This window comes from Anabas testudineus, chromosome 3, assembly GCF_900324465.2.
Source record: "Anabas testudineus chromosome 3, fAnaTes1.2, whole genome shotgun sequence".
Taxonomy (NCBI): domain Eukaryota; kingdom Metazoa; phylum Chordata; class Actinopteri; order Anabantiformes; family Anabantidae; genus Anabas; species Anabas testudineus.
Genome location: NC_046612.1, coordinates 16146903 through 16161139, shown reverse-complemented (window position 1 = coordinate 16161139; position 14237 = coordinate 16146903). Strand labels below are relative to the sequence as shown.

At 36.4% G+C, this 14237-nt stretch overlaps 1 protein-coding gene across 1 annotated transcript; it reads left to right on the top strand.

Annotated features, from left to right (window-relative positions):
• Nucleotides 1-433: 433 nt before the first annotated feature.
• Nucleotides 434-11467, top strand: apip (APAF1 interacting protein). Its single transcript, XM_026378907.1, has 8 exons — nt 434-541; nt 4160-4225; nt 6238-6338; nt 8321-8369; nt 8470-8587; nt 9267-9402; nt 9923-10090; nt 10242-11467. Exons 2-8 carry the CDS (start codon nt 4160-4162, stop codon nt 10339-10341), a joined length of 738 nt encoding a protein of 245 aa, XP_026234692.1. The 5' UTR covers nt 434-541; the 3' UTR covers nt 10342-11467.
• The last annotated feature ends 2770 nt before the right edge of the window (nt 11468-14237 follow it).

Genomic DNA, 14237 nt, shown 5'->3' with positions numbered 1-14237 from the left:
GGTAACAGCCCTTCTACATGGTCAGGGCAAAGATATGTTTTGTATAGTTCAGTGGAACTTTGACCTTAATAACAAACTTTTATTATTTTACTATTTTTTTTACCCAAATGTTAAATGTCAAGGTTATATATGTGTACTTAATAAAAAAAGTGACTGATGATAAATACACATTGTACTAGTACGTTTTGAGCTACTACAATCTATATTTTAGAGGAAATCATTGTGCTTTTAAATGTACTATTTACTCTGTACAGTCCAGGTGGAGCCCAGAGTTTATTAACCTTTTTTTAATTAAAGATGATTCTTCCAGATGCCCCACTTTAAAATAATTTATTTTAACTGAACATACTGAATTTCCTCTAAGTTATTGTTTTTTTTTATTATTATACTTTCCATAAATTACAATCTGTCCAAGCGCGTAGCGCCCTTCTGTCGCACATTAATGACGTAGTAGAAGCGACCAACACTTGCAGCTGTAACAACTTTGAACGTAGCGTTAGTTTGTTTTTACCACATCCACTGATTTCGCAACAGCAGTAAGGTACGTTTTCATGGCTTTAAGAATGCATGTCGTGCACGTTTTATAATCACGCCTTAATTTCTGCAGGCTAGACTAAGTGCTGCGACAACATCAGCACTAGTTTTAGCTAGTTGTCACTCAGGCTAACCTGGGACGTTATGTTGTTAATCTCTTGTCCGTCTCAGGTCACCTAAAGTGGACATTTAGCGATAATAATAACTTAGTTAGAAAAGTTGAGACAGCAGCAGAGCTATTGAGCACTGACTCCTCGTTTGTTAAGCCAGACTTAACACGGTTAGCAAGTGTCTTCTGAAACTAATTGACTGTAACGTGGTTGCTGTAATGTTGATTTAGCTAACCGAAACATCCAGCCATATGTTCTCCCATCGTCAACAACATGGATTGTTTCATATTAGATTTTATTTGGGTCCATTTATTGTTAAGATATGCAGCCAGGTTAAATTGCCAAGAACGATTATTTTCATCATTAATCTGCAGATGAGTTGATTAATCATTTGGTGTATAACACCAGAAAACTGTGATAAAGAGCTCTTTTCTCAGCGACTAATAATCCAAATAATTTTCCACTACATCACAGATTAGGGATTAAACATTGAAAAATAGATGCAATAAACGATAACATTACTACGAAAAGCTTAAAAGTGTAAAGTAACAACTCACCTGACTGTGACATCATAAGTCTAATCAAAGATGCTGCCAAGTTTTCAGCTAATTTCCTTTAATTAATAACACACACATGATTCTTTGACATATACAGTATTTCTCCTGCAGCTGTGACAGAGTGTAAAACAGTAAAAATAGTAAAAATAAGAAGCTTCTCACCAGAGCAGTGCTCTTTGAATCCAGTCATCATAACCATCATCAAATTTAATTAATGTATTAATCAATCTTCAAATGTCTCAAATAGCTGTAATTAGTTTTTTCTGTTTTAATGGAGCAGGACACTTGTTCTGAGTGCAGATGGTTCTACCATAGCACTCTGTGGCATTTCTTCACAAGAGGATAGGATTAACAAATGACAACATTTGACTTTAGGTTTGTTTCATTTCAGCCTAAATACATAATTTCCAAAACATGTGCATCATTAGATTTTTCATCCAAATTTGTGTGCTAACTTGTAGTTTCTCTGGAAAAACTATACAACAGATCTTAACAGCAGGAAACAGACTTACCTGTAATTTCAGATTTTTTTGGTGACTTGAAACAATAGACTTATTGTGAATACCTACCTACCTGCCACATATGCTTAATTAAATTTATGACATGTATGACACAGCAGCAAACTGCCTGTTGACAGAACTGAATTAATTATCTTGTCTAATGACAGATGCTTGTTATGCAACATTATTCTTTGCATTTGAATTGATCACTGAGGCTACAGTTGATAATCACACTGATAAACACACAACTTGAAACGGAGCCATCTAATGTAATAAAATTACCTTGTGTTGTCATTCCGCGGAGCCAGAATTTGCATACTACTCATTGAAGACCGCGTCAATGAAACTGTCGTTGACTCAAATGTGTGCTGACATGTAAGCTGTTTCCAAAGAACCTACATCAGAGTATCAGTAGAATAAAATGAAAAAAGATGCTGATTGAACACTGATCACAAGTGGGTTTGTAGCTCCAATGATCTGTGTGTTTGTAGACTGTATATCTATATGAACAATAAATACTATGTACTATCAAAAGGTGTAAAAGGTTAAAAAAATGTATGTGTATATATATATATATATATATATTGTCTTAAATATTTGAGCAGTTTTTTGTTTTAACAGAAATCCCCTGTTCCATGTTAAATGGAAATAACATATATAGATAAATAAATAAATAAAACATATAATATAATATACGTATTATGCAATGTATTACAACAGTTGAAGACTTTTAGGTAATTGCAGGTAGCTAAATAGCCTGTAGACATCTGCTAACATTAGCTTATGCTCCACTTGACTAGTGACTCTGTTAGCATAAGCTAACACAAGCTAACAAACACTGTATTACATATCAACACTAAAGGGAGCTGCTCTCCTAAGCCGTTTTTACATATGCACTCAAGGAAGTCTGGAGAATAATGTTATTAACAGGCAGGTCAGATGTGAGTAGGTGAGGTGGGGGAGTCACTGGCTAGAGCATGCAGGATGCACAAAACGACACAAATTGTACACCATAGAAATCCGTTGTGTTTTGTTGACAGTCAACATTGAAGTAGAGCCAGTCACACGATTAGAAACAATTCATTATCTATATAAGAGCAGTTTCCTGAAGGAGAGAAGCGCATTGCAACTCTAGAAAGCATGGTAAATATTTCCTGTGGTGTTTTGGTGCTGAAAGGGAACGGACTGTGACCTCCTGTAATCAACCATGAGCTCAAGTGGACATTAAATGGACTTTGTACTAGGGGGCTTGCAGGATAAAGTAATAATGATTATTATTACTTAAAAATAATTTATTATGAAAAATAATTTCCGAGCTGACTGACTCTGACATTTGCATCTCATCTCTGCACTGTCTTAAGAAGTTCACGGTTTTAGTGCATGTGTGAAAGTAGCATAAGTGTTTGTTCACTTAACTGCTGCACAGCTCATGTCTCAAAATCAGTCACATGCAAAACTTAATGTGCTGCCAGTGCTAGTGTTCCTGCCGCTAGGTTGCCAAAAGGGAGCTGTTCCAGTTTGAGAGATCCTCCTTCATGGCTTATTGGTTTTCATTTAGGCATATGAAATATAGAATATCAGTTCTGTGCACTTTTTTATTTGTGATCATCTTCATGTTTTTAAGGGATTATGTAACCTACGACATGGAAAGACTCGGGTACATTATTAGGTTTTCTGCATTAATGGAACATAAAACGTGATCTGATCACTATCTAGGTAACACTATAGACAAACACAAAGTGCTTAAGTTAATGTGAATGGTCCTGTTAAGCAATTTAAAACATTTATCTAATTAATTACTGTGGTTTATTGATCCAAATTAATGGCATATAACTATGGTAAATACAGATTAAAGAAAAAAAATCGAATTTAAAACATTTTGAATAAAAGCAATAATACCAATAGATTGAACAATTCACCAAAACCTGTATTAGCATCGATTTTTAAATATATATGGTATGCAATGGGAGGTGTTGGGGGTTTTTGACATATGGAAAAGGTGTGAATGAAAATGTGTGTATTGTTTGGATGGGTGTTTATATTTGTAATTTTGGTGGAGATCAAATCACATTTCCAATTTATGAAGAAAACCAGAAAACTGACTTACTTTTTCTTTTTAAATAGAAATTTAAATCAATACTGGTATCTATCTATTTTGAACAGCTCTATTTATCTTTAATGACCTCCTTCTACATAATATGTTGGAGGGGAGGAAGGAGGGGAATTATTGAGAACTGTAAATTAGTTCTCTCGTACTCTCCCCTGTGTTATCTCTACAGTATCTGATTCCAAAAGGGAATGAATCAAAAGGAGGACATAAGATGCTGACAGGATGATGTTTCATTGTGACTTAAGAGCACCAAGCCTGTCTCATGTGACACCAAGATTAATGTTACTGTTTCCCAGACATGTTCTCTTGGCATTGTAAATTATTAAATGTGGTCAATGGTTTTCTTAGATGTCATCTTTGTGCGGTCCCAGCAATGGCTTTCAAGATGCATGTCAAGAGGCTGCAGAGAAACAGGCAAGTATAACGCAACACATAAATACTTGAACTGCATTTGGATGATATTCTATCATGTGACAGACTAGAGACATGCTACATCATACCGTCCATGATAATATACATTTTTATGTGATAAAAACTGTCATTTTGCGATATATGTCATATTGTGTTGCAATAATTTATAACACAATTTATGCACAATGAAACAAGCCTAATGTCTGAGGACAAGAGCAACGTGTCAGCTTCTGATGATGCTTCAGACAAGGGAGCTAATTAAGGTAGCTTTCTCCTGGAGAAGGTCCATGCTCAAGTGCATAAAAATTGTGATTGAACAAGGGAGAGATCTTCACAGAAACAGAATTTAAAAAAGTCAGAAAGCATGTTTTCTTTCACTATAGAGTTAAAATATGTGAACTACGCTTCTAAAATAAGCCTGAGAGAGAGGAGAAATAAGGAGAAAACTGCTTTCTCTGAGTAACATGGTTACTTAAGTGCATATAAACACAGTCAAGGACAGTAGATCACTGGAAAAGAAGCGTGGAGAGTGCCAATCATTTTGTTTGCACTAATAAATGCTGCTGCCTGCAAGCATCAATCACAGATAAAATGTTGCTCAGTGAGTTTCTTTATATCTTACAGAGCCCCTAATGAGACATGGGCACAAAAAAAAAAAGATATGTGGTGTGCACAAGGAAGTAATTGTCTGTGGGAGCAAACTCAGTACGATTTATAATCTTTAAAATATAACCCACAAGACTGAAATAAAGGTAATCAGAAGCAAGAGAAACCCCCACTTACAAAGTAAGTAGCTGTAATAACTGTATTGTACTTTTTATACTATCACTATTTGACTGTCCTTTAGGGGTATTTAAACTAGTCCAACGAACTGAATGTTTCATGCACAGCAAAGATTACGAAAAATATACTGACTCACAATAAGTGCAAAGAACATCATTCTCTTTATTTTATTTGTAGCTCATGTCAGTAATGTTTCCAATAGGTGCAAAATACTAGGCAGATGGCCAATATGTGATGAAAATAGGCTGCAGTATTCTCTTTTACATGAATGCAGATCTGTGCTGTTTTTGAAATTGTTTGGGTATCCAGTTGATGCACTTATTTCCTTTATAGTTTAACTTGATAATGAAACAAATCCACATTTGACAGGCAAATGTGGCAAATAGTCATGTCAATATAACCTAAACATCATAAACCTGCAGCACAGCTAGGATTAAGGAACCCCAGTGGCTTCTTGTGGCTTCTACTACAATTATTCAGTTATAATTTCCTCAAACCCTCAAGTGTCACAAATTATGTCCTCGCTATTACTGCACAGATACAGGTTATATCATTTTTTTGGCATTTGTGCCCAACAGAAGCAGCTGTACAGACAAACTGGATGATGCATTTTTAACAGGCTGCGCGCCCTCCCGAGGACAGCAATCAGTTTCTGGCGGAGAGTCACTTTACAAGATTCCACTTTAGATGTTAGTTGTTTCGGCATCAATATACCGGTAACGACTAGCAAGCAAAACTGTAACATTCCTATAGTTAATTTGAAGATAAAACCTCAACTCCAACTAAGAAAAAAAGGGAGTAATCTGACATCTGGATTCACAACGTTGATTCACACAATAAAATACTTTCTGGTATTCACTCAACTTACTCATGTCCCTTTTTAATTTAATATTATGATATCATTACTTGACATATTGTGATAAATCTTGAGGCAATATCAACCACCCCAACACAAACTAGACAGATATCCTGCTTTATACAAAATGTAGGTAGATGGACTTGGATGAGTAACAACCTAAGTTACAGGCTTTTGTCTTGTCACAGTACTCTATATTTTAACAAAAACAGTATAAGATGACTGCACAAACTGATGTCATATTTAAGCATGTTTGTCTTCTGCTTGTTCAACAGCTGTCAAAGAAATTACTCGCGGCCTCTCCATTATTGGTCCATTTTGAAAAATGGGTTAAACTTGATCCATGATAACTTGGTTAACGTTTTTTCTTTCCCAGGAGAAGGAGCATCCTCGTGAACTCATTCCTGAGTTATGTCGACTGTTCTACCAGTTGGGATGGGTCACAGGGACAGGCGGGGGGATCAGTCTGAAACAAGGGTTCGTATGTGGATGAAGACATTCTTGCAAAATGTTGTCAATGGTCAGGCCATACATATTTATGCTGAGTCACTGTATCAATCTATCCCCCCCCATAGAGTTTTAACTTTTTAGATATTAATTCTGACTGATCTGACACACTTTTGCTTAACTTTAATATTTGTGTTTTAACATTTGTGAAAACACATTTCACAAGTCTTCCAGTGTATCAAACTCTCATGACCACCAAATGTTTTTTGCCATCTTACCTTCATTGGGTTGATGTCTTCATTTAATATATGACATAATATGATTGAATTTACATTTAGCATTGGTATACATACAGGACATTGTTCTCATACCAGCTCATCAGTGGGAATAAAAGAGTTGAGACCTAGGTGTCTTTCCATTTTCAAAAGAAAGAATATAACATGTTGAAAAATGTGCAGTGAGGCTGATGTAAGGTCAGTTATATTGGTGTTGACAATATGTGCAAATCCAGGGTGAACCATACTCAAACCAAATTCAAACTGGAGGTTTTGACAGGTTATTACAAACATCTTTGAACCGTGTTTTTTATTTTATTTTTAATATTTATTTGGATGGAAGCTACAAAGGCAGAAACCACCTCCCATTATCGAATCTCTGTTTGAGGAACCGGGACTGGGGACTGGCAGACATTTATTTAAGCTAATAGGGGAACTTGATGAAATCTCAGATGAAATCAAACGGTACCTACTGACTACTGCTTCATGTATAAGGATATTTTATTGAGACTGAAAAAAAATTGTAACTCTAAAATGATTCAAGGGAGATTTTCTTTTCATCTTGTTAAATTATCATATGTGTTTAGATTCAGATAGCAAATCAGCAGTGCTCAGCTTTATTGCAGCCCTTCACCCATCATTACATTTTATGATTTTTGACAGATGATAATTAGATTCTACTGGACTTATTTTCATATTCTGTCAGAATAAAGGAGACATTTGAAGCTCCAATCTGTGGCCCACACATCGTCTGCATGGTTTCCTAAATGAGAACCACTTTTATCCACATTGTTGCTGCTTGGCCACTGTGTGATGCTTTAATTGTTCAGCTCAGAAATCTCGAAGTAATGTTGTTATAACAAGGCCTCTAACATTTAAGCATAATAGAAAACAGATGAAACTATGCGTCGGATAAAGGAGTTTAAATACTGTAGTGTTGTCAGACGATTTTCACAAACATTCTAATAAGTGTATTTTTATTTTCTCCGAGTGTAGGTCTACGTTTAAGTTTAGATGCTTTTTTTTTTTTCCAAAGTTGCCTTGGCCTGACTCAGAAATGACTCAGAGCCTGAGGCAGACTTGCCAAACCTTGCTGTGAAAATCAATAGGCTACTCCTTTTTCTGGCATGCTTGTTGCTAGCTAAAGAAGAGTCCGCAGTGCTTCATTTTCAGCTCTCTATGGGGAAATGTCAAGGCTCTTAATATGCACATAAAGATATAATCATTGAAAAGACTTAGAGGTGATCAACCAAGGATTTGAGTTTAACACAACAATTCTGACTTCAGTTTTTGTTTTTGTTTTTTCCAAATAGGTCTTTTTGACCATCACTATAGACTGTAACCTTTTCCAATAACGAACAATGCTCTGTTTAGGACGTGATGTGTTTGTACATGTACACCAATCAGCCACAACACTAAATCCACCTGGCATGGCAAGAGTTTAATTCTAGCCCTGATTAACAGATGTCAGGTCACAAAGTGCATCCCAGCTTATGTATGAGGCTGCGTAGCCACAGCCCAGCTAGTGTGCCCATGCTGACTTCTGTCCACTACAATGTAATAAACAACGGATGGATTTTAATTTGTTGTGCATTTGCTGTTTAAACTGCATTCCAGGAAAAAACTGAAAAGTTGCACATGAAAAACAAAGTTTCAGATAATTTAAACTTGAAAACATCTGAGATCTTGGTATGTTGGTATTAATATGTGCAATGTTGTGTGCTGTGTAACTCATAGAGAGCAGATCTACATTGCACCCTCAGGTGTCCAGAAAGAGAGAATACAGGTGAGCAGGTTATAACCACAACTTTAAGCTTTGTGATATTGCAATGAAGTATCACATGTTAATTTTTAAATCATACCTTTTGTATTTCTGTGTTACTCAGCCAGAAGACATGTTTGTGTGTGATGTGGAGGAGAGAGACATCAGCTGTCCACCTGCCTGGAAGAAGTTAAAGAAGAGCCAGTGTACACCACTTTTTATGAATGCCTATACCATGAGAGGTGAGTTAGTGTAAAGCAATTAAACACAAACACGACCAATATTACTCACAGTTTGCAGGCAGTCAGTGATAGAACTGATCAATAATCCAAATACCACTAATTGTCTTTTTAATGAACTCAGTAGTATATTTGTGTTGGTGTTCGATCTATTGTATACTAGAGCACAAAGAAAGAAAATTACTTTAACTGATTTAAATCTGGAAAAAAAATTGATTCATGTCTCTAAATGCAATTGTGATTATGTTCACTTGTGGTAGAACATTATTAGTTTTACAAAATAAAGGTCTTCCATGTGGGATATTGAAGAAATTCTTATAGATTCTCAGAAAAATGCAGTTTTGTTAAGGTGCAGAAAAAGTTGCAGTCACATGATGCAGTTGTTCAAACAGCATTGTAATATAAACATTTTAATGGAATCCCTCATGCCAAAGGGATGATTCTCTTATTACCCGCTATTACTCATGTTGTCCATGGATGCCAAGTGAAAGTTTGCGTGCCGCAAAGATAAGGATGCCTCTCAAATACGGAACCCATGACTAACACAATTAAAATGGTGTCTGATCACTGTGTGTGGAGGGGGTGACGTACTCTCCCTTGCTTTGATATAACTATTGAGAAAGACAATACCAGTGGACAACACTCAAAAAACTAAATCTACTTTCCCTTTGCTAAAATACAGGGGCACAGGCAGTTATACACACCCACTCCAAGGCTGCTGTCATGGCAACACTGCTGTATCCTGGCAAAGAGTTCAGGATAACTCACCAGGAGATGATCAAGGGGATTCAAAAGGGCACCTCGGGCACCAACTATCGGTATGTCAAGCAGCAAGAATTAGTCGAGTCCAAAGATCCTCCTAGCATTTTAATTTCTTCAGTCAAGTAGAGGTTTCCGTCTTCATCATGGAAGTGTATTGCCTCTTGTCATAGTTTAGTACAGGGGTAAAGGCTCTCCGGTCAAACACTGGAATGAATTTGCATTGAACATTGACTGTTTTTGACAAAACTGTGTCTGGAATGAATGTGTGGCTCAGCTGCTAAGGACCGTATTTACTTACTATAATCTGACCAGACAAATTTCCAACACCACCCACCGCCAACTTCACTGTGGAAACCAACACAGTGGCTCATTGCGTTTGTAAGGGTTTATTGTAGTACATCAAATCAACCACAGAAAGGGTCCAGTTTCATCATAGTCTCATGGTATTTACATCATTGTTAATCACAGGACAAGTGGATTCTCTCCCAGTTTCCCAATGTCAGCACTAATCTTATTTTGAATAATATTATTATTACATACTATACTTTTATGTTTTTGTGCCCTGTATATACATAGATATGATGACACTTTGGTTGTGCCTATCATTGAAAACACACCAGAGGAGAAGGATTTGAAAGACCGCATGGCTCGGGCAATGGATGAATACCCAGATTCGTGTGCGGTCCTCGTCCGCCGGCATGGAGTCTACGTCTGGGGCAAGTCATGGGAAAAAGCCAAGACCATGTGAGCATTCATCTTCCAGCACTATTAACCACTTTGATCTTCTAAGTCTCTCATAAGTACAGTATACGTCAGTATAAAGGGTGTGTAACAAAGAATATAGATATAAATTCTTTGTTGTTTTTTTTTTTTCTCCTCCAACTGCATTTTGTAGGTGTGAATGCTATGACTACTTGTTTGACATTGCTGTCCAGATGAAGCAGTGTGGACTGGACCCTTCAGCCCTCCCAATGGAAGAAAAAGGAATAGTTTGACATCTAGTGGTCCTTTTTAAAGACATATTTGATGCTGAAAGGTCAGTGGAGTTCAATCAGGAGAGCGGATTGTAATCATTTGCCTTTCACACCAGTCTGCTTCAATTTTGATGAAATTTGATGGCGAGGGCAGATTCAGGGTTGTAAGAGATTGAATGCTTGTTATCCGGAAGCACCTGGAGGTACACGGCAAAGCGCTGTGGGACAACTCTGTCAAATCAGCATCCACGAGTTCAAATGCTTTCCTATTAAAGTTTGACTGTATAGGAATAAAGATCTCAGTGTATGTCAGGCATAAGCATAATGTGCATTTCAGGTTATCTGTAATGATGATTAACTTCCTTTGCTTTAGTCATTAAAAACAGTGACTATTAACTGTGAGTTTCAGAAATTATTATTCATCAGTTAACTAAAAAGCATTTTAAAATGTAGGCCCATTTTACATTTTTAAAACAATCTTTTTCATTCTTTAATTATTTGTTACAAATCATTTCTGAATTGTTGAAGCCATATTTCAGTTTCAGACAATAAATATAATGTAAATCACTCATATAAATGCTGAAAAATGTTTAAATTAAAATATACAGACCACTAAAGTTTATGAAAATTGTATGTGTTTTCTAAGGTAAGCTCATGGCTGTGGTCATTTTGCAAAATATCCTTTAGTGAAAATAATGTAATATACTGTATGTTGCATAACAGTGACCCTTGCTGTGTCCATGGACACACACCACTTTCCCAGCACAGGCGACTGCATTTGGTATAGGCTTTGCATAATGCCTGTACTGTAGATCTTTGCACAGCATGCCTTCAGTCGTCTGCATACTCATTCTCTCATGAAAGCCAGAATTGTTCTTTTAACAAGCTCCCTCTGCTGCCACCATCCCATTGCTCCCACCACTGTACTCGCTCAAAACAGAGTGCTGTCAAATATGCCGCAGGCTTATTTAAAATTGGAAAAAACAAGAAATATACAACAAAACAATGACAACATTTTTTTTTTCTCTGGTGCAGTACCATTGCCAAGACTCCCCGTCTTCTGATTAATGAGAAATTCTGCTAATATGCAAAAGAAATGGAACACCAGCCCATAAAATAAAAACAAAAAAAGACTGTGTGAAGCTCACAGTGTCAGCGTCTCATTGTGTCAGCTGTCGTACAGGTAAAAATTACAGTAGTTCTCTTTTTAGTTTTTATTATAGTTTTTTTTTTGTTTTGTTAACACTAACTGCAACTTATGCAACATATTTAAAAAACAGAAGAATTCACACTTTGCTCACCAGGCACTTAAACTGCTCATATTGTGTATATTAGATATTCCTGCATTCATTTCATTTTGCATTCGTGGACAGCTTATAAATGGAAGGAGTTTTATGTGAGCAAAGAGAACGGGGCCAGCTGGGTACACACACATTTCTTACAAATGCCTGGTGACTGTGTAAAACTGATCGAAGTAGCAGGTTCATTGTGGATGGTAGAAAGAGCCCAGAGCTTCATGCAATAGTTATAAATTATAAGCAGACATTAGGAGCTCATAGTACTTTAACTGACAAACAGACAACAAAAACAGTAGAATGTCTGATGTTTCACAACATATGACCTTAAGACAGCTGGAATACAAATGCAAAAACCATACATACATGTTTTAGTAGAAACATGCCTCAAATATCTTAATTTGGTGAAGGGTTCTCAAAGGCTTCTGTGATCTATACTTACCGAACAGCCTGGTACCACTGCGTTAGCTGAGACAGTGCATGAAAAACTAGGCTTTGAAGAAAGTTGTAAATAGAAAGTTTGGATTTTTAGAATTTATAACAGGGCCTCTTTCAGCAGATGGAGACAGTTAGCAGAAATTTCCAAACTGAAATAAATTGACTGCTGTTTGAGTTTTATATCATTTGTAATTGTTGTAATGTTTTGCCAACTAACACCTGAATGTCTGAGTGGAGAAGAATTGGGAAGTCTGTACTGATTTCTAGTCTCACATTTTTGCTAGCTTGATTCCCAAATATTGTACATTTTAGCTTTAAGTACATAAATATAAGCATTTTCATTATTCAATATATATTCTGCAGTGAAGTCCCCTGTGTAATTTTAAATAAAGGTAAACCCACATTAGTTCCATTAAATGTATCATCAAAGGGAAACACCCAAGTAAAGTTAATTCAAAATTGGACTAAAGGACAGCACTTGATCAGATGTAACGAATATAACGTTGATTCTGTTGCTTTGCATCTTTTTGCCGGGCAGGAATGCTTTCCTGTTATTGGACAAGAGCGCCTTTCAGTGCTGGAAATTCAGTAATGCTTTCTTTCAGAAGTCAGTAAAGGGCTCTAACATTAAGGTGAAGCTGTAAAACCTGTTTTCCAGAATGTAGCTTACACTGTTCCCCATCCCCTAAAACAAGCAAAGTAAAACCAAGATAAAAGATAACCAGTTTAAGTCTATGAGGGAGTTACCAGCCTTACCTTTTCTTATAAGCATTGCCGAAAATGTCATTTTCCCCAGCCTTTTCAGTCAGGTGAGGGATGTATAACAGTTCAATTGCTGTAGTGGCGCCTCTCAACCCATAAATTACATTCAAGTTGTATTAACGTGTTTGGCACCCATGTCTCAGGAGAAAAGGAACACTCATTGCTGTACCATATTTTTTATGATATTGATTAAAGTGTAAATGTGTTTATGATTTTTAGCTTCGGTAAAAGCCTTGTGACAGACCAAATGGTGATATAAATTAATGTTATTGATGTTAAGACACAAGCACTGTACGCGTATGTGTTTCAGCCACTCGGCACACAATCGCACATCTGCACAAAATATACTTTTAAATACATACATTTATGTATGTTTTTATTTAAAAGACCACTTTTGCATTTTCACCTTGCTGTACCACCATTATCCCACAGGCTAACAAGGATACAGATATTGGTTTCAATATAGTGCATTTGACTTAATATGTTTGTAATGAGTTGGTTTACCCCTTTATATGTTGTGTTTTTTATGTATTTGTTTGGCATCCAAAAATATCATGCAAAATCATTTTCTACTATAAAAAAAAAACAACACTATGCAAGCATTTCAACATGGTGACCTTTATCCCAGTGATTAACTGGCAGCCCACTGACAACAAGGCAACATGGATTTTCCTTTGTGAGCAGCGTTGTTACAAGCAGATAGAGGCAGCAATGACAAAATTGGTGTGACCGACCAACATTCATGTCAGTCAGGCCTACCCACTCGCTGCTCCATTTATGCTTCTACAGATTTTCAGTCTCATGTTTTTCAAGGTTTCGCATTATATAGACAAGGATACTGAAGGTGAAATCAATTGCTGAGACGTTTACTTATTTTGCAAGTGTTGTGTTGTGAGGTCTTCTTCTTCCTATTCAGTGCTAGTAATATTCCACTATCATTGCATAGCACTCATTATACCCACTCTATAAAACGATGAGCAGTCAGTTTCCAGCATTTCTGACATTCTTACACAAATAAAAGAGGTAAAGTAAATAGAACTAGGCTGAGGAAGTATTGACCATACTAACAGAACAAAGACAAACAGACCTAAGGAACAAACTTTACTAACTAAACTGGAATTGCCACATTTTGGTTAAAGTTAAATTTACATGCATGTCTGTCCATTTACATTACATTTGGTTATTTGGCAGATCCTTTTACCCAAAGCGACTTACAAGTGAGATACAAAGCAAGCAAATATCTAAGTGGAAGAGAAGAACTATAAAGTAAAGTGCTCTAGAAAGAGCTGCTTCCCTTACATGGGGTACAAGTGTGCGTTTCTTTTTTTTTTTTAAGGTTTTAAGTGCAGAGAAAGTTGCAGAATAGTTTGGTTTTCAGCAAGTTTTAGAAAGTTGAGAGTGAAGCAGCTGAGCTTGCACAGG